This window comes from Aptenodytes patagonicus, chromosome 9, assembly GCF_965638725.1.
Source record: "Aptenodytes patagonicus chromosome 9, bAptPat1.pri.cur, whole genome shotgun sequence".
NCBI lineage: Eukaryota > Metazoa > Chordata > Aves > Sphenisciformes > Spheniscidae > Aptenodytes > Aptenodytes patagonicus.
The window spans coordinates 2,770,249-2,790,528 of record NC_134957.1 but is presented as its reverse complement, the minus strand read 5'-3'; the positions used below and the strand labels follow the sequence as shown (position 1 = coordinate 2,790,528).

Here is a 20,280-nt window from a genome sequence, read left to right as displayed (position 1 = left end):
TACCAGTTTTCACTGCATACATTTTTCAGAACTTTTTAAAATTTCTTATAAGATTATGATTTCTATATATAATAACTTAACTGTAATACTATGTAATTTGTGGCTGTAAGACTGTTAATGAACTACTAGCAACTACGAGACCTGCAGGAGGAAGTATTTGGAAAAAGATGAATGCTAAGTTACAAAATTAAGGATTTTTTATTTTATTTATGTATTCCATGATTTTAAATAGACAAAATGTTACTTCCTGTCCTGGATTGTTCGGTGATGTTATTGCAAAATACTAATGGCTGCTGTGTTTATTTCACCATAGAAGTGTGTTCATTTCACTGGTGGGTAAAGTCTGGTAATGGGAAAAAGATTTCGCAATCCTTCTGACTGGATGGCTTAATATAAATCTTAATTATTCACCTGACTTGCAACAAAAATATTTTGCTGCATTAGTAAAGTTGCGAATGATATTAGGTGGCGATTATGCTGCTGCATTTTTTTGATTATAGAGGGCTTAAAAGGCCAAGTCAGAAAAAAAAAAAACCAACCCAAAAAGATGATAGCGGATACTGCATAAAATTAGTTCAAGTCCACAGATGGTTTAATTTAATAAAAACACATTAAGTAAGGAAGAGGAATATAGAACGAAGAGCAAGAGAAGCAGTTTACAGAGACAACACGCACCGTTCCAGCTGTGCTGCTGCACGATTAGGGATCACGAACGTACGTTCGACTCGTTACCAGTTCTACCCTGCACTCGGACCAGGTGAGACACGCTGACCCTTCCTGCGGAAGACTTGCAAGTAACCGGCAAGATCGCTCCGAGCTGGAGCTCCAGAGCCGCGTCTTTAGTGAACCTGAAGCCGGGTTTGGGAACCCGCGTGCCGGGAAACACAGCACCCCAAGGTCAACGGCACCGAGGGCCGCGAGAGGGGCCAGGACCCTTCCGGAAAGGGGTTAGGTCTCAAAAACCATTAGATGAGGTAAACTATTCTTAAAAAAACAACTCCCCGTACGAGAGGAGAGCCGGGCCGGTTGCAAAATCCCCTGCTTCCCGCCACTGGGCCTCCCCTCCCTTTGCTGCCCGGGGAGCGCAGGCCGGCGGTGCTCCTCACCCCCTCCCCGCGGCGCCGGGATTCCCCGGGAGGGCGGCTCGGCCCTGGGCCGCCAGCTGGGGACGGCCTCCTCCCTGCCAGCTCCCCACAGGGAGCGAGGGCCGAGCCCCGAGGCCGCCGGCAGCCCCGGCACCTCACCGCTCCCCAGCAGCCCGGGCTGACATGGCGGCGGGGAGGGAGGGGCTCGGTGGCGCGCAAGGGGCGGGGCCAGCTGGCTGGCCGGCTGGCCGGCGGCGGGAGGGAGGGAGGGAGTGAGTCCGCCGCGATCCCGGCAGCCATAGCGACGACGCTACCTGCAGTGACGGGCGCAGGCGGGGGGGGGCGGACAAAGGGGGCGCCGCGCGAGCCCGCACCCAGCGGCCCCGGAGGGGGTGAGTTCGGGGCGGGGGGCGCCGCGCGGCACCCCGGGGCCGGCGCGCGGGGGGGACGAGCGAGACACACACCCACCCCCACACCCCCCGGTTACCGGGCCGGGCAGCGAGGGGCCCTGACAGGCCGGGCCTCCCCTCCCCTCCGGCGGGGAGCGCGGGGCTTCCCCCCGGCGCCGGCAGCCCTCGCCGTGCCGGCTCAGGCGGGAGCGCTGGCGGAGCCCGCCGCCCGCGGCCCTTTCCCTCGGCAGGGCCGTGAGGAGGAGCGGGGCGGCGGCCGCGCTCCGAGGCCCCGGCGCCGCGGCGCCGCCTGCCCGGCCTGGCCCCTCTCACCCGCGGGGCTCCTGGGCGGGGAGCGGGGCGGCCGGAGCCGGGCCGTCCCGCAGGGGCCGGGGGGTGAGCGCGGACCTTCCGTCGGCGGGGACGGGGCTCTCTTTAACTTGCTCCGAGCTGTGGCTGGGGAAGAAGTGCGGGAGGGCGCCGGTGCGAAGGTGCAGGCTGCGTTATCGCCACCGGCGGGGCAGGGCCGGGCAGGGCGCAGGCTGTGGAGAGAGGCCGTTAGAGCGCAGATGCCTCAGCCCTTATCTCAGCTGCTCGTTGCTGGAGAACAAAGAGGATCAGTTAAGCGTGTGCAATTATTGCTGTTTCTCTGCCTTCAGTAGGTGCGCTTTGAGAGTCGAATCGGAATGCCTTCCTTCCCGTAGCTCTCTGAGGAAAGAGTGGTTTTCTCAGTGGTCTGTGGCATCTCGGCATTTGAGTGGAGTGTTTGAACCTGGTCTGAGACAGGGAAAAAGGCCACGTAGCACTAATGGGCACAATACACGTTTAAAAACCAGCCAGTTTAGTGCATTAAACACAACCTGAAAGTGAGAAAATAGAGACTAAAGCAGAGGTGCCCTTGAAAGTCTTCCATAGGATTCTTCTGAGCCGTATAGTAGAATGGATCATAAGCAATGAGCGGCTGTTACTTCATTTTGCCCTGCTTTTGCATGTCTCTTAGTTGCATTTGAATAATATTTTTTGTTACTGTCACCTTTTCAGCATTTGAAAAAGAAAAGGAAAAAAATAATGTCCTAATAAATTTTGCTGAGTATCAGCATGATTTATGCATGTTGTAGTCATCCATGCTAATAGGTAACGCTCTGAGACCACTTCATTTTACAGCATCCTGGAGACAGTTACTAATTACATTTCTCATCACCCTGTAAAGAGGTAAACAGTAGCATGTTTCGGTCCAGGCTTTGCAAAGTATCAGAGTAGTTCTGCCAGTTTAAATGTGACTATCCGCCTACTTAAATACTTTGCAGAATATGTGCCTTCATAGATTAGCAAATTGAGGTGAGGTTAACCAGCTCGCTCAAGGTCATGGAGTGTCAGTGACAGAGTTAGCAATAATGGAATCCAGCCATCCTGGCTGCTGGGTCTGTGCTCTAACCATTGGATGACTCTCCCAAATAATTGCAGGTAGTTTAAACATTGGTTTGCGTAAGTGCATGTTAAGGCCTTCAAAAACTTCTGGAAAAAATAAAAGTGTTAATAGATCTGCTTCAGTGAGATCTTACGCCGTATTTGCATGTAGCTTAAAGTAATTGCACTGCTTGACATAGGAGGGAATTTTGAAGAAGACTTTGTAGCTTATTTTGTAAATATGCGCTCAAAAGGTGTCAATTTTATTATCTAGTGTAGAAAGGCTTATTGTGTAGATTTAGAGGGTAGATCATGAGCTATAACAAAAATAGATTACACTGTAATTAGACAATTTTTAAAAGGAGAATGTGGAGACCATGACTGTAAAGAGGTTATCTTCTGAATAAAGTGTTTACCAGATGACATTCTGTAGAGTTGTTGGCAGTTGTTAGGAAAAAACCCAACCAACAAATGCACTCGGAAGCCATGGTGATGAGGCTGTTGGAAGTTAAAATGGGAATAAAAAACTTCCTCACTTGATCTATTTTTTCAGCAGATATTTGTTAAGTGAAAACAAATCACGATCGGTGTTATTTCTGACCCTAGAGAGAAGTTACGTTTCACTTTGTGTTTTTCTCTGTCAAGTTAAATTTATGAAGAAGAGGATTTCAAAGGAAACGCTGGCAGATCCGTGCTGTTGTGACACCAGCAGTATATATTTAGTAACTTCAGGGGGGAAAGATCCTTATTGTGCTAAAAAAAAAACAAAACAGTGACAATTGTTTGTTTGGACTTCAAAGAGCATTGGAAAGCAAGCTGGCGTTGTTCAGGTGTTACGCTTTGGCCCGTGTCCTGTAATGAGCATTACATTTGACAGATTCCTGCACCTGCGGGAGTCTCATTGGCAGTACTAGGAGAAGCCCATCTGTGCGGGGTAGGGCACAGACTTGAGACCACAGATCTCGGTTTTGTACAGATTTGTTTGTGCTTACCTTTATGTTCTGCAGGTAATCACGGTGACTATTGACTGCATAAAATTTAGGGATCGTGGTGAGAATCTGCTGCGCTGCAGTGCACAGTGTAGAAGAGTGACAGCCAACTTTCTTTTAAATGAACTGGCTGGGGTGCCGAAGGCAGCCAGCTGCGTAGCCTTATTCTGAACATTTACAGGAGTGCTGCTCTAGGGTTAATCTGTGCAGAAAAGTTCTGACAACACAGACTTTCTGTGTAAAAGTCTTTACAGTTTCTTGCTGATGAGTGCTGTATGAAAGGTATGCTGTTCTTAATGCTTAACCATCAAATCTCCCCAGCGCATGTATAGTTTATAATGTGGTCTTCAGGAAAAGTACTTTTACTGATACTACTTGGTGAGATATCCCAGCAAGGTGACTTCTAAGCCAAGATGATTGTCTCAAAAAGGATGCTGGTTGCTTGCTTAGAAACCCAGAAATTTCTATCCTGAATGACACTGCTGTGTCAGCAAACATGTCTACTGCAGGTCTGGGTTTGCCAGATTTACTTTTGCCGGTTTGAGCCACAACTTCTTATCCAGCCAAGTTAAATAAGAAAAGGAAGCAATAATAGGGTATACTTTTTTAAGATTGGTGGCTTTCCGCCTGCAAGTTGTGGAATCTTGGGAAGTTTGAGCAGTGTGTTTTCAACAGATGCATAAGAAAAACAAGCCTGTTAATAGGCTTGGTGATCCATACCTCAACTGATGTTGTGATTTGTGGGTTTTTTGGACACCTAAACTCTTGCCACTGGCCAAGCTGAAGAAACTGGAGTTGTGTGACTGTCTGACACCAGGAATCAGCATGAAACCTGTGCAGTGTTTAAATAAAAACCTAAAGCATCAAAATAATACTAATTATTATAAATAATATTTTTAAAATTTTATTAAATACAGTCACTTAAAAATATCTAGCAGTAGTTTGGTATTGGCTGTAAGGTAGTTTAAAACATTTATTAGGAAAAAAACCCGTTTGTTCATTTCAAAGATTGCCTGTATTTCTGTTACGCATAATGTATGCAGTGTAGATATGTATGAGAACCAAAGATTCTCACATATGCTTACTGCATACTGCATTGAGCTAACTTGGGGGGGGGGGGATTAAAATTCTTAATGTTCTGCTTAGGAGAAATTTCAAAAGAAGTTATTTTGTGTTCTTATGAGCTGGCAGTTTGTCTACATTAGCTCTTCATATAGTCTTAATGTATGGAACAATGACTCTTACTTTGCAATAGTACATAAAGTTGTTCAAGAAATAATGCTTACACTTGCTGCACAAAGTGATTCCAGAGTTTGTTAATTCTTCTGAAACAAAAGGGATTCACCAGAATTCTAAGAAGCACTTGGACACCAAATTGCCACTTACAGAGCTATTTCTTTTTCTAGACTCTTCTTAATAAGGCAGCAGAACATCAGCTTGGAACACTATCATTGGGGATTTGTTTTCAGAATATTATTAGTAGCATTTCAGTGAAGTGGAAACAAACCTGTGCTCTGAAAGGAAACTGGATCTTGGGGAAAGACATTCCAGTAAGAGCCATGAATTTAACTTTTACAGGAATGATTTGCTATTTTAAAAAATAAATACATTTAAAAGCTTAGTTTGTGAATAAGAATCAGAACCTGTAAACCTGAAGATATGACAGATATACTCCAGTAAACACCTAAACTTGCATCATGTTTCAAGTATGAAACATGTATCTGGTGCTTGGAAATGTGAACATCATGATGTTTAGAATGCAAAAATAAGCATTTGTTTTTGGTTGTTCATAATGGCAGGGCTATTCGCTGCTAGAAAGTTCAGAAACTAAATTTCTTAAGGTGCAACCAAATCATTTTATTAGACTGGAGAACAGCTGAAATGGACGTTGTTTTATAAAGCTTCATTGGAAGTGGAAATTACAGCTGATGAATCAGTAGGAACCTTTTGTTCTTTTAATACTTTCTACTATAGAATAAAATTAAGCCTCGAAGGACACCTTCAGTTTGATAATTATAGGAGCTACAGTAAAATATGATGTTCTTGGAGGGAAAAATATATGTAGCTGTTTCACTTTGTTCTGTCTGTAGTGTGTAAAGTCAATGGTATGCGTGCTGAGGAGTCTGGCCTTAATTTTATTTTATGAAATACATTTGGGATTGTTGCTTGATTGGGTCATGGGTTCTGGTTTTAGTTCTGGAATGTCACTCAAAATAAAACAAAACTGTGGTGATGGCAGAGGGAGAATTACAATAGTTATACTTTGGTTAGAGGCAGTGCTGGTAGAAAACCTGTCTTATTTTTTAATCAAATAGTAAATCCCAAATCTGTTTGGTATTATTCATCCCAGTTATTTTTCAATTCGTTGCCTGTAACTGCCATGCAATTGTAACAAGAGTTTAGTTTAAACAAGGCATGAAGGTGTTCCCCATTCTTTTGTTCTGAATCTCTGGGACTTGACATACCTCAGTGCCTATGTGAGCAGATACCTAAGTTGTTATACCTCATCCGGGAAGGTCACCACTGCAGAGAGATTCCTGCCTAAATGGTGACTACTGCTGCCTTACGTCTTTGTGTTTCCTCATTTCTGCTCTGTTTTTTCTCAAGTGTTAGTGTTCTGAGGCAAGGATGGGATATCTTTTTGTTGTTGTTGTTTGGTTTGTGTTGCAAAGACCCAGCATAAGCAGCCCCTGTCATGGACTGGGACCCCAAAATGCTGCCATGATACACTGAAGAAGTGCCTATCCATTTATTTTATAGCAGTGTGTTAAATAGATGGGAACCTGATGCGAATATTTTTTCTATTTCTGTATTTTTGAAGGAACTTAAGTAAGGGTAGATTCATAACCAAGCATCAAGTTCTATATTTTACACCTTTGTTGACTGCCTCAGTTTAGTATAGACTTATGGAAATAATCTTCTTGCCTTTTCTCTTTTTTCCCCTTTTTTCCTTTAGAATTGCCAAAATGCTTTGGAATTCTTAAACGATTCAAAAACTGAAGTCTCTGAGGATACAAAATCATAAGAACACAAGAAGCAGCAAGGAGGATTCAGTGCCAATGCAGCAACAAAAAAGACAGCCAGAGTTAGTGGAAGGAAATCTTCCTGTTTTTGTTTTTCCTACAGAACTTATATTTTATGCAGATGACCAGTCAACACACAAGCAGGTGTTGACTCTATATAACCCCTATGAGTTTGCCTTAAAATTCAAAGGTGGGTTTCTTAGGTTAAGTTTTATTTAAGGGTTAGTTGGTGATCTTGAACAGTCCAATTATAATTCATGTAACAAATCATATTTGTGACAAAACCAAACTCGTGTCTTTACGTATATCTGTTGATGAAGTTGGTGAGGTATTAATTCATGATTTGTTACCACTACTGTCCTTTTCATTGCAGTTCTTTGTACAACTCCAAATAAATATGCGGTGGTTGATGCTACTGGTGCAGTGAAGCCTCAGTGCTGTGTTGATATGTAAGTAAAAGTTGTTTGTGGGTTTGTTTTTTTTCCCCCCTAATGCATGACACTTGATTACCTTAATTTCTTTTATTATTTAAGATGTAGTAAATGACAGCGTGCGTAGTATAAATTAAGTTGGAGAAAGATATAATATTTTCCTAATCTCTTATATTCTTGTGGCCATCTGGTCTTTGCTGTTCTTTCACTCTAGGGCAGAGATATTACAATACTGGAGAAATTTCCTTCTTTAATTTTGTCTTTAGGCATAAATAAAATGCTAGTAAATGCATCCTGTAGTATAGTTTGTAAACCAGCAGTAAGAGTAATATGAGCCTCCTCTGAGTACTTTTTTGTTATTTCTAACAAGAAAAACAAGACCCCCAGGGTTGGGATTTCTTTGTGAGAAATATTTGTTTGCAGATGGGCAAATGAAAATATATGCAGTTCTACTGAGCACACTTTCCTGGGACATGTTTAATAAAGGTACTTTTGCCTACCTTTCACCCTGACCGCCTCTCTCGTTCTCAGATCTGTCTCCCCTTTAGTTGTTTCTCCTGTCAGGTCCCAACCCAATAACAGAGAAAAGATGAAGGCCAGTTAAGTGACCACAATAACGTATAGGGGCTGTAGGCTGCTCTAATTCAAAGTAGAGTAGGTATATAAGCTAAAATAGCCTGTTTTTTTTCATCTTCCATTTGCCACATTATTTCTGTGCTGATGTACGAATACAGCTAAAGAAAGTATTAAGTACCTAAAAGAGCAGACTGAGCTTTCTGACTAGAAACTTGCAAACTGTAAAACACCTTCTGGAATCTCTGGCTAACAAATGGCCATATACAAAACCCCCTGCTATCGAATGATCCATCTTTTGTCAGATAAATAATACCGTGCTTGGGGAATGGCTCTTTCCTGTAGACTGTTTTCCTTAGGTGTAATTTGGAAAATTCCAAGGACTCACCAAATAGAAAGGAAGTTTAAAACATGGAACTAAAATTTTCAGTGGGCAGGGGCAACAATCCTAAAAATGGAACAAAACAGGTCAGAATATACCAGTGTATCAGTGAGCTATTCCAGTCTTTAGCAGACACTTACACAAGCATGATTACATTTGGTTCATCTTAAACAAATGTCTTTTATTAAATAAAGGAAAATAAGACACTGCATGTTTCCAAGGGAATTTTTTGTGCAGCAAAACCCCTATCCCATTCTAATAGTTGCTGTCTAAAGGCAGTGTTTACTGCTAGGATATGAGCAGTACTATGCAAGTATGGCCATTTGCCAGATAAACAGATATTCTACAGAGCTTCCAATTATGCAATGATCTCTAAAAAGAAACTGGAGAATATATCTGTTTATAAGGGTCTGCAGAAAACATCTCTTTGCTTGGCAGCAGACACATGTTCTCATAGCACAGTGTTATGTCAAGATTCTGTTTAGGTTGGTGGTTAGTACCATGGTACTAAGAGTAGAAACAAAAATTTAAAAGGAAGTGTTAAAGGAAGAAATAAGAGTTGAATCCGCTGTTCTGATATGTTGAGAGTTGTATGAATTAGGATTGCTGGGGGGAAAAAGCCTTTTGTTTTAGTGAAAGCAGTTGCCCAGCCAACACTCAGCTTGCTGAAAGCCTGTCATAAGCACGCTCTTTCGCCTCTAAAGTGACGTAAAACTACGTATATTTCCTGCAGCCTTCTCGCTGGGGGATGACTTAGTCTCTGTTTCCTTGTTGAATAGTCTATTCAAACTAGATACCAGTTACAAGCACTGGCTATGTGTTAATGACTGTAGATACGTGATGTGATATAGTTCCTTTAAATGAAGCCTGAAACACAAAAGACCTGTTTCTTGCAGCAGTTTAATGTTTATATTATCACGAAGATAGGTTTCTTGAAGCAATTTTAAGACTACTGTTCTGTATTACTAAGGGTAGAATCATTTCTTTCCCCTCAGGAGATGGGAACCTTCTTGAATCCAAATCACTTATATGTAGGTATATTTTCAGATTAGCTATTGTTATCTTATAAATTTAGAATAGCCTTTTGCAAAAAAAGTTTTCCACTTTGGAAAAATAATTAAAATTGCTATTAACCCTAAGAGCCGATATGACTTCAAAACCTAAATGTTACAGCTTTTTAATGCTAGATACCTATTTTGATAATGAATCATAAATGCAGAGAGGAGGCAGTTGAGCAGAGCACTGCTCAGAGGTCTGTACTGCCTTTGATCAGTGTTACTTTAAAACTGTGCCTTTTGTAGGTCCCACATACAACTTTTCCCATGAAATGCCATAAAACTAGAAGGAATGCAACAACTATCACCCTGTCTTACTGTTGAAGCGATCTTGGTCAATGTATTCAAAACAGTAGAGCAACAGAGTGGTTGCTGGACAGTGAGAAGGCTTACGAAGAAAATAACTGACTCTCTAGCTGTAATTCAGAGAATATATCTACACTGCAGTCTGAGTTGTGATTGCAGCTTGTGTAGCTACACCTGGCCTAGCTCTTGGTAGCTAGTGAAGTATCTGCAGCATCATGCATTTCAATGCAGGGTATGAAATGTGTGCAAGGTAGCTAGATTGACGAGCAAAGCTCTGACAGCACAGAGCTCTACTATTGATATCCAGATTTACTCACTGAAAGACAGGTGAAAAATGTTTATGTAGATACGTAGTTGTCATTTTTACTGCATTGCTATATGCTCTTAATGGTGGGCTTCTGATGTTGAAAATCCCTTTATGTCTAGCTGACTCTTTAACGTAGAGGGAATGAGTTTTGCTTCTGAGAAAGTATAATTGTAAAGCTCTGAGCCTGGTTTCCTCAAAAAGCCAGACTTTTGCCATCGTCTGTCCGAGTGTTTGGCAGTCTTAGTTTTCTTCTTTCCTTCCCTGTCCACTCCAGACCCCCCATACCTTTTAAAATCATTGGCCAGCATCAAAGAGCTTTGATAGAGGAGGAGGCATCTTTCAGATAATTGATGTTTCATGCAAATTGGCAGCTAGGCCTCAGATTGAGGCAAAGGTGTGCTTGAGATAAATAGTTAACTGTTCTTTTTGGCCAGCCAATTGGAGCAGATATGTTCGCTCTGGTTCTCAAATATAGGGAGAGGAGATACGAGGCAAGATCAAATCTTCAAGAACATTGAGTGATGGAGGAGGGAACGGGGATCTGTACTGTTGCAGTGTATCTGTGTATGGGGGAAAGAGGGGAAACATCGGGATGTAGGGCGTAATTCCACAGGAGACATGCTTTTTATTAGTTCCTCTGTTTGAAAATGTTGTTTTCCTCTGCAGCGTAATTCGTCACAGAGATGTTCGGGCTTCTTACTATGGTGTGATGGATAAATTCCGTCTACAAGTGTCTGAGCAGAGCCAGAGGAAAGCATTAGGGAAAAAGGAGATTATTGCTACTCTACTTCCATCTGCAAAGGAACAACAGCAACAAAAGGAAGAGGAGGAAAAACGAATAAAAGAACACCTGACTGAAAGTGTCTTTTTTGAGCAGACTTTGTGTCAACCAGGTAGCTGAAATCTTTTACCCCTCCTGTCTTCTGTATCAGTTATGAATAGCTCAAGTGACTAGAAAGCCTAGACTAAAATAAATTTTAAAATAATTCTTTTTACTTACCTGTAAGACTGCTGTCTTTATCACTGGGGAATGATAGTGCCCAAGAACCCAATCTATGGCTATTCTGCTTATGCTGCCTTGATTAATCAAGACCCAGGTTTGCATGTCGTACCTTGGAGAATACATCCTTTATTCCTCTGGTGCAGAAGTTCTGTTACAGCCAATGGGAATTTATCTGCAAAAGGATGGTAGTTATTTTTTCCCTTGGGCTCTTTCAGAACATATGCCCCTTCTGAGTTTGTTCCAAACCCTTAATCCTCCATTTCCTGATGAGCAGGAAATATTGCCAAAACATCTTCTAAAGTGCTCCTTGTTCTGCACCATCTCATTTGTCTGTCCCACAAGTACAGAAAAGCACAGTTGCTAGCTGAAAACTCTTTGCACGTTTCATATGTGAGGAAGTGAATCAACAGTCTTGGGCAAAAGCTGGACCGAACAGTTAAATTGAAGTGGCAGCGGGAGATATAGGAAGTACCAAGTTTTACCAGAACTGAATCTAAACTGATTCTTGACTTGACAGTCTACCTTCTTGTTACTTTTACTGATTTATACTGTAGTATTTTTGTCACTTTTATTTTTCATGACAAGAACAAAAATCAATTCCAGAAAATAGATGAACCTGCTTGAGAGTGTTCCTCTTGTTAAAACCAAATGGTTTCACTATTTATACATAGTTTGTTGGCTGGTGAAACCCCTTTTACTAGAAAAAAAACCAACAGATAGGTATTAGTAGGATACATGGTTAAAGCAAACCTACAAGATCTCTGGGCTCACAGAACAAAACATTACTATGATAGTTGTTCTGGTATGGAGGGTTTGAGCCATCTTGAACAATCTGATACTGGTCTTAATCCAAATGCTATTTCTCTGCTTAAAACCCTTGTTGACTACATTATATTGCTTGCTTACAGAGAAACAGTAAACAAAGCAACTACAGTCTCTGCCTATAACCTGCAACCTAGAAATAACAGATTTATGGAATTAAAATAGGACACACATTGCTAGTCACTGAGGATAGAAAACTTGATAAAAACATCGGCTGTTTTCCAATGGGTCTTAAGAATTTGGTTAGAGGTATTCAACTAAGATGTTAACAGCTCTTTTCAAAGATTACACAGTGTGCCTTTGAGTAGGTTCTGGCTGTTAAACTGCAGTGCCATAAAGAATATGAAGGACAGTTCATCTATAGTTTGCATTTCCTTATTCTGGTGATATTGGACTGTCAGAAGAGTTCGCTCTCACAGTTTTTAAAGTAAGATTCAAATATTACTAATTTGTGGCACATAAACGGGTTCTGGCAGGTGCAGCTCTTGAATCCTCTAAAGAAAGAAGGAGAATGCATCTGGCCCAAGAACCCGTGCTCTTGCTGTAGCCAAGTTTTGTTCTGGAGGCATAAGCAGAGTTATCTGCCTGTGCAGCTCCTTCAGGTGCTCTTTCCTAATTGATTACTAACCACTGAAGGAACATAGCAAGGAATGGAGTCAGGATGCATGGTGAAACCTCAAGTATTGCTGCAAGATCCAGCTGTCATGAGTGTGTAGATATAGCTACTGGGCCTGGCAGGCACTGTTCCTCCAGGAGGGAGGGGGTTGGGAAGTCATGTGAAAACAAGTTCCAGCATCAGAACAGGGAGCAGCCTTCACCGCTGCAAAGTGCAGGTTTAGGAGGGTGGGTTTAAGAGTTGTTTCCCACCCCCTCCAAACTCCAAAGGGAAAAGAAAACCTCAGGATGTTGCAGCTCCAATGTACCGCAAACATTTTTGCGGAATACTTAACATCTGTATTGGGTAGATATTCCTTACAATTGGTACCATCTTGTTTTTCAGAAAACAGAACTGCCTCATCGGGACCTAGTTTACTAACAGTCTTCCTAGGAATAGTGTGTATTGCAGCACTAATGCTACCTACATTGGGGGAAATGGAATCCCTGGTGCCTCTCTACCTCCACTTAAGTGTGAATCAAAAGTTAGTAGCTGCTTATGTTTTAGGTAAGTATTTTGGATTTTGTAAATGTTTTCTTGCAACTTCTGTGATTTGGGAAACTTCTCCTGTGTTTGCCTGTGGCTTCAGGAAACTTGATGGAGACAAAGCACCACATTACATTTTGTTTTGCATCTCCGCTCCTATTTTAACTTGCAGCCATAGTGATATCAGTGTAAATTAGTTCCTGTAAGTATTTTAGACCAGATTTTAGTCGATAATTATAATACAGGCCCCTACATGTTAATTTCACCTTCATTTGATGACTGGCCAGCTGTAGTCATCTGCCAACAAAACTGAATGGAATGTGCTGTTTCTTATTCTTACATTGAAATAGAGTTGCTCTATTGCAGAACCTAGATCTCTTCTGTTGTTTTATTTCTCTCTCCAACCCCGATGAGCTGGTCTGAAAGGCTCCATTCACTACCTTGTTGATAAGCAGTTGAAATGTGTAGAAATAAGTTGTGGTAAACCCTTCCTAAGAGACCACTACCATCCACAATTCTTCCTGATTTGTAACTTGCTCCTAAATTAGCAAGCATAGATAAGTTGCACATTTCACTTGCTATGACTATTTTTCTGTAACTATTTCAGATTTGAAGAACAGTCACTCTAAACTCAATTCTCCTGTCCCACTACCTGGCAGAAATGAGGATTTAAAGGAAACGAGCTAGGCAGCTTCAAACTGATAGCTAGAGGTGAGGTAGTGATGGGAAAAGATGCAAGTTCTTGATGGATAATGCGCGCACTCAGTTGACTGACTCACGCAAGTCAGTCTGCTGAAATGGTTTGAAAACTCCCTTGCTGCTAACCAGAAGCCTACCTCTTTGCCTGAGCCGATGGTGATGTATTTTCAGATCAGGACCTTGCAGTAATACTTGCTTTATTTTTATCTCTAGTTTTGAAAATTACTCCCGTGTCTGCTGGTGCCAGCTATAGTATTAAACCATTTGACTTCATACATTTGCAACAACTTACCTGTTTCTAGATTCACTATGAAGTTCTTGCAGGCTTCGATTCCTTTGGTAGCAGCGTTTTTAGTGTTCCTGAGAAGATTCTTCTTCTGTATGCAACTCTTGCTCATCTAGAGTTGATTGCCCTTGAGAAGATGAAACCACTTTCTTCCACAACGAAGTACAACTAGATTGTGTAGCGTTTAATTGAAAAGGGAGGTTAATACCGCACCAACTGGGCTGTATGACATTTGAGAAGTACATGCTTTACAGAAATGAGTTAAATTCTTTATTGCCTGGAAGTCCCTATACACGTGATCTAGGCTGTCCTGTAGCACCTTCCAGAAGCCTCTGTTATTACTCTGCGATGATTTAGATAATCCAAGCTAAGGCCTACAGCAGTTCTGGCAGCACTGATTGTCTAAGCTAACACAGACCTTAAGAGATAGCTGAACTGTAATTCCTCTTTAATGGATAAATTGCTTATTTAATGGAAGGCAGCGTTACAACTCTGTTCTGTCATGCTTCTATCATCAAAATGTTTATAAAGTAAATAAGTTAAATCAGTATGTAGTGGCAGGGTAGTAAAAGAGTCTCGGAAATTTCTTTATCTGTGGTGAGATCTGTAGGCTTTAGCTAAGCTCTCTGCAGTGAAAGGCTGTTACATTAACATCATCTGAGCCTGAAAGAAAGTTAGATTGCCTAAGAACTGATAAATTACTATTTTGATGTTACATAAGGTTGGAATTCAAGGAGCCCTAATGTTTTTCTATATGCCTCTTTGCCTTGTGCAATGTAACTCATGGCTAAGAACTTGCAGATTTGTACATTTTCCGGTATCTGCACATAATTAAAGTGAACTTTTTAGTTCATGAGTAGGTTTATTAGCCCCACATTTCCTGCTTTCATCTGGTTTTAATTGTTTTTAACCTCTGTCAGAGCAGGTTTTTTTTTCCCCTCCCTCTTTAAAGGTCACAACAAAGAGTCTGTAGAAAGCTCCCTATGCAGACTGACAAGGAAGCTTAACAACATCTTTGTCTAAAACTAGTCTTTGATCAGTTATTCTGCACAGAGCAGAAACAAAAATGTCTTGGAGCCCTCAGCTAATCTGCCTTACTGGTGATTCAGCATTTGAATTGCGCTGCCCGTAACTAGCCCCCATGAAAACTGGCGGCCTGTGTGCTGGCGATACACTTGCCTAAGTCAAAATCTCAACACTAAGATTTTCCAGTAGTGAGATCGGTAACAGTTTGGAGTATTTATAGCTTCTTTGAAGTTTAGTTACTAGATATACTGCACTTCAGGGTCTTTTTTACACAGATTTTGACTACATCGAAATTCAGAGCAATACTTCCAATATTTAAGTGAAGTGTGTATATAAATTCATTCTGCGTGTATTTATGCACTTTTACCTTATTCTCTGGCCTGACAGGGTAAACTGTCTTTATTTTAAATGTTCTATTCAGGGAAATTAAAGCATTTAGTTCTTAATTCTTGTCTTTCAGGTCTCATCACCATGGTTATTTTGAGAACGTGAGCAATGAGTTAATAGGATGTCAAACTGTATATTCACATCATGAATGTGGACTGCCTTTTACTCCCATTTGGCTCATTAAGATGCTAGCAAAACTGTTCAGTGATTTAAGATACCTTCAGAAGTGTAATATATTTTAACTCTGTATAATAAATGAGAGACTCAAAGCACTTTTCGGTGCTTCTGTAACAAGACAGCTATGAAATGTTCAGTGATACCTGTGAAAATAATTTGAAAAACTTTTATATCTACGCCTACTGTAAAAAATCCTTATTAAAGCAACATTTGTTATTTTTAGTCTATGTTCACATCAGTGTGTGATCACTATAAAAGCAAACTGTCTTATGTAAAACGTTGAGTTGGTTTGTGGTTGTACGTGCTGAGGCTGGTGCATAACACTTCTGTATACATACCAGAAGGATGAGAGTCATGACTAATCATTGAAGAAAATGAAAAATTCCATCAGTGAAACTATGAAATAAACTATGAATTTTAGGTGAAGAAGTAATTCTCAAATTCCTTACTTCATTACAAATATGTCGCTGAGTGCTCGTTTTCTCACCTGGGGAAATAATTTCTGCAACAGCCATTTTGTATCACAGTTGTAGACAATAAAAACAAGTTCTATAATCAGAACCTTTCATTTCTTAGGGATGCATGCAATATGTGAACTGAGTGGCATTGATGGAAGTTGAATGCATGCTAATATAAAATTAGGCATTTTTTCTGTTTTAGAGACCAAACTAAGTATAGCAACAAAGGCATTCCTCTACACCTTCCCTTCCCCCCAGCTAAAAGAGGGGATTTCTTTTGTATCGGAAACTCCTGCTCAAATTCCAGTTTTATATTCTAGGTGAACATTTACCTTGTTTCATATAACAACTATTTCCCTTCATTTGACATTTCACTGTCGAGATGTTAAGTTTAAAAATATTTCTACTGAAGGGCTGCTATTCCTGCCTTTGATTCATACACACAAATCTTTATAAAAGGTCTATATAATATGCTCTGATCTATATAAAAACATTTTGGAAATGAAACTTTCTTTTCCCCTGCATGTTATGGGTCACTTTCCTGTTTATGCATGGAAGTACAAAGAAACCATGCAGAAATAAATGAGTGTTGTTTAAAAAAAAAAAAAAGGTTGCATTTGTTAATCACTGTACATTTTTTCTTTTATATAATACAACTAAGTCTCTATAGGGCAATAAAATGTTACTTTAGTTTGATTTTTCAGAAAACCTGAGATTGTGTCATCTGTCAGTATCAGATGATAAAGAAACAGTCAAACATTAACATCTGTTAAAAAAAATAAATAAAGTGTTACTAACTGGTTTGAGAACTCGGTGTTCCAGAGCCCGTGCTGCAGGCACCGCGCTTGCTCCAGTTACAGACACCGAGGTCTTGCTTGGGTCGCGGTGTTTTCCTGCCACTGTAGAGCTGCGTCCTTGTACCTTCACTGTTACTCTTCAGTACCTACACTGTTAATTCTGATTTTCGTGAGGTGGTTTAACCTGCCTCTTCTTGAGGAAGGGCGAGGGAATTGAACAGAAGTTAGGGAGATAAAACTGCCATGTGGTACATTAGCCTGGCTGTTGTGTATTACGATACCTACATTTTTACGTGGGCAAGAGCAGCAGGACTTAACGCAAAGACAATGTCTTAAAGGCCCAAGCTGATTTAAAAAAAAACAAACAAAAACACCAAACCTTTTTCCCCCCCATATCCTGGAGTTCCAGTCATGGGCCAGGATTGTGTTTTGCCAGGCACTTGCAGCAGTACAGAAGAGAGAGAATCCCACATCCAGGAACGGAGTCGCTATACTCAAGTCCCGACGCCTCAGTCCTGCAGGACAGTGCACACAAGACTTGGGAAGTGGGATTACAGGACAACAGTGACCCCGATTGCCAGCGTTGGTTTGCAAGGAATTTAAGGAGAAGCGACTGGTTTAGAAAAATACCTTGACCAAAGAAATCAGTAACAAAAAGTTATCAGCGACTATAAAGACTGTAACGTTGGACCGTTTCTTTTTCAAAGGCAAGCGAGGAGCAATACACAGATAAAAAAGATTAAGTGCACAGTGTGACTCAGCAGATGCAGATAAAACTGGTGCTTGAGCAAAATAAGCATGACAAATGTGAATTTTGACTTCTTTCTACTTCAGGGAGATTACAGCACACTATAATCACAGATTTATTCCAGCATTGGGAAAACAAGACCCGAGGACGGCTTCAGTTCCGCACTGTGAGGGGGAATGTATCAACTCATGTTACAGCATGGTCACAGGGAGACACTAGTGAAAGTTTACCAGGTGGATACGCAAGATTTAGAAGATATTTTCTGATGCACACGTGTGTGTGTGTGTGTGTGTATATATATATATGCATGCACATGCCTCTAGTACTTACTTAATAGGGTTATGGAAAACACTGAATGCCTTTGGAAATAAGACCTGAGACAGTGAATATGCCTCCTCTTAAAAACACCAGGAAAAACAGTTAAGTGTTCACGTCATTTCCCATTCCTGACTCTTAACACAAACAAGACAGTCATTTCCTTGAAATGGAAAAGTATTTTGAGCGGACAGTTAGGAGGGCTTTAAGATCATCCAGCAGAAACAATCATCTTGTTTACCCAGCACTTGCTATGGCACCGATATCTCAAACAAGCAATGCTGGCAGGCAGGAAGCGATCGCTTTCGCTAGCGTCACTCCTAGTAGCTATAGGCTTGGCACATGCTCTCCTCCAGGTGTTTGCACTTGTCCCGATCAGAAAACGCTTGCCTGTCCCTGTTTTCTATAAAGGAGCACATCACAGAATGCTTAAAACTACAATAGGCCCAATATAACCCTTTCAGAGCTCTGGGGACAGACGGGGCTTTCAGATAATTGGTTCATTTCACCAGGGATCACAGCTGATGGAGCCCCCCGAGGCAGGAGAGCGGGGCGAGCAGCTTCACGTGGAGATCACCTGGAAATGACTGGATCCCAGTCCCTGCAAAGGGAAATGCTGAGCTACTGCTGATGTTTCTCAAAACACGCTCCAGGAAGAACCAAGGCTGCTGTCAGATGGTAACAGTCACTCCTCTTGTTTAAACAGCTTAACAGTGGCATTTGCAGCAGCTCCAAGAGAAGCCCATGCACAGAACTGTGCCTTCAACAATGGAAGTGGAGAAATCCTTCCTGGAATCGACTAGCTAAGAATTGTCAGAGTCAATCGTATGTTATTTCATTTTATGTTCACATGTAGCAAGTATCTGATAACCAACAAGCCTAAACTGGAAAGAGGCTGTCAAATAGGTTTGGCAATAAATCGCCGTGTTTTAGTCCTCATTCGTCAATGTATACTTAAGATACCTGGCTTTCCTTGTAACAGCTTTCCTTCTAAACGCCAAGTTCCATCACCCCTTTCCTTTGTCAGGGGTATGAATCTTGTACTTAACTTGCATGCATTGGCAATCCATCCCACTGGTAGGGCAAGACTACCGAACGGAACTTGCCCGAGCCTGTAAACCAGATCCAGGAATACTTTGTTTACAGGAAAGAAAATTCTCAGGTGCCGAGAGATCTATGTTTCATAGGGCCTGTGGTGATCCAGGGCAACCTCAAAATTCAGGGACAAGGCTGTATAGGAGGCCTTAAAAAAACCCCAAAACCTTAAATCATCCTCTCTGACAGGAGGGAGTTTGAGTTTGGGTCAGAGCAGTTCAGGTACTTTGCCCTCTGACCTTGTAGGAGACCCTCCTGGCCGAAAAAAGTAGTAGTAAGGGAACAGACTGCAATACAAAGCACGCAGGGCTGTGTAATCCTGGTATTTGGTCCTCCTGCCTAGCTGCCTGCAGAGATAGGGGCTGAGTGGCCGTAGAAAAACAGGTTCTCTCCTATGTCGCTGTGAAACGGGGCACTCTCCTCCCCATGGTAGCGCTAGAGAAGGCACCGTCTCTCATGAGAGCCTGAGGAGAGACATCCGAAGTTAATGGTGCTGGCGATGGAGTCCATCCTCCTTGTATGAATAGCTTGCTGCCGGAGGAAATTAAACTAAGGCTGAAACTGTTGAAGGAGAGTGAAGTATGCTGTTGCCAGCAGCATACCACTCGCTTACTGCTGCTCCACATAAGCTAGTGAAGATTGGGAAACCATTGCTACACAGCCAAGCAAGAGCCATTTAAAGGTAACGTATAAATGAAAGGAGTCTAGAGAACCTGTGTATCCTCAAAAACATAAGTACTGGAGGTATGAACACCGGCAGGAGACACTCACAGCACAAGTAAAGCCAAGTAAGGGGATACACTCACTTTTTGGTCTATTTTTGTATTCTGTAGAACACAACCTTGCAGAAGCTCTCTGCTGTAAGCTAACTAGCTGTTTACTTTAGATAATGAACTGTAGCTAATGCGTATCCGCTCTTGAAAATTTGCAGAATTCTATAGCCAACGCTGACAACATAACGTGGAATTACATGCGGCAAAGTGACGCGCGCTGGTCTTTGAAACAGCAGAGACTCTGCAAAGGAGTAATTTAAGCAAGAGCACAACCATGATTACAGCAGCACAATGAAAGCAGTGGGTGATCCCCTCACTATGAGGAAAAGGCTAGTAAGAAGGCCCACCTGAGTAACGGGCTCCCTGTAACACCTCTGTTGTGGAATATAAATTCAGACACACGTAACTGCAGTCATCCTGATCCTAGCAGAACAAGAGATACCAAGAAGGAACAAAGATGACTGATAAAATGCATATCAAAGATAGGGAATAAAAGAACCAAGAGTCCATAATGGAACTTAAATTGATGTTTACAGTTAAAAAAAAAAAAAAGAGGAATTACCAGTACAATTTACAATAACAAAATACGATTTACAATAACAACAC

The 20,280-nt window shown here is 41.6% G+C and overlaps 1 protein-coding gene across 4 annotated transcripts; it reads left to right on the top strand.

The window, feature by feature from the left end:
* Positions 1–956: 956 nt before the first annotated feature.
* On the top strand, positions 957–16,049 carry MOSPD1 (motile sperm domain containing 1). 4 transcript variants are annotated; one of them, XM_076346928.1, is made up of 7 exons: positions 957–974; positions 6,827–7,083; positions 7,267–7,342; positions 10,614–10,840; positions 12,773–12,934; positions 13,521–13,624; positions 15,385–16,049. In XM_076346928.1, the coding sequence occupies exons 2-6, from the start codon at positions 6,930–6,932 to the stop codon at positions 13,598–13,600; spliced, it is 699 nt and encodes a 232-aa protein (XP_076203043.1). In that variant the 5' UTR covers positions 957–974; positions 6,827–6,929; the 3' UTR covers positions 13,601–13,624; positions 15,385–16,049. The 4 variants fall into 4 exon arrangements, with proteins under 4 accessions (XP_076203043.1, XP_076203041.1, XP_076203044.1 ...); XM_076346926.1 differs by lacking the exon at positions 957–974 and adding an exon at positions 1,392–1,477; XM_076346927.1 differs by lacking the exon at positions 957–974 and adding an exon at positions 5,358–5,420.
* The last annotated feature ends 4,231 nt before the right edge of the window (positions 16,050–20,280 follow it).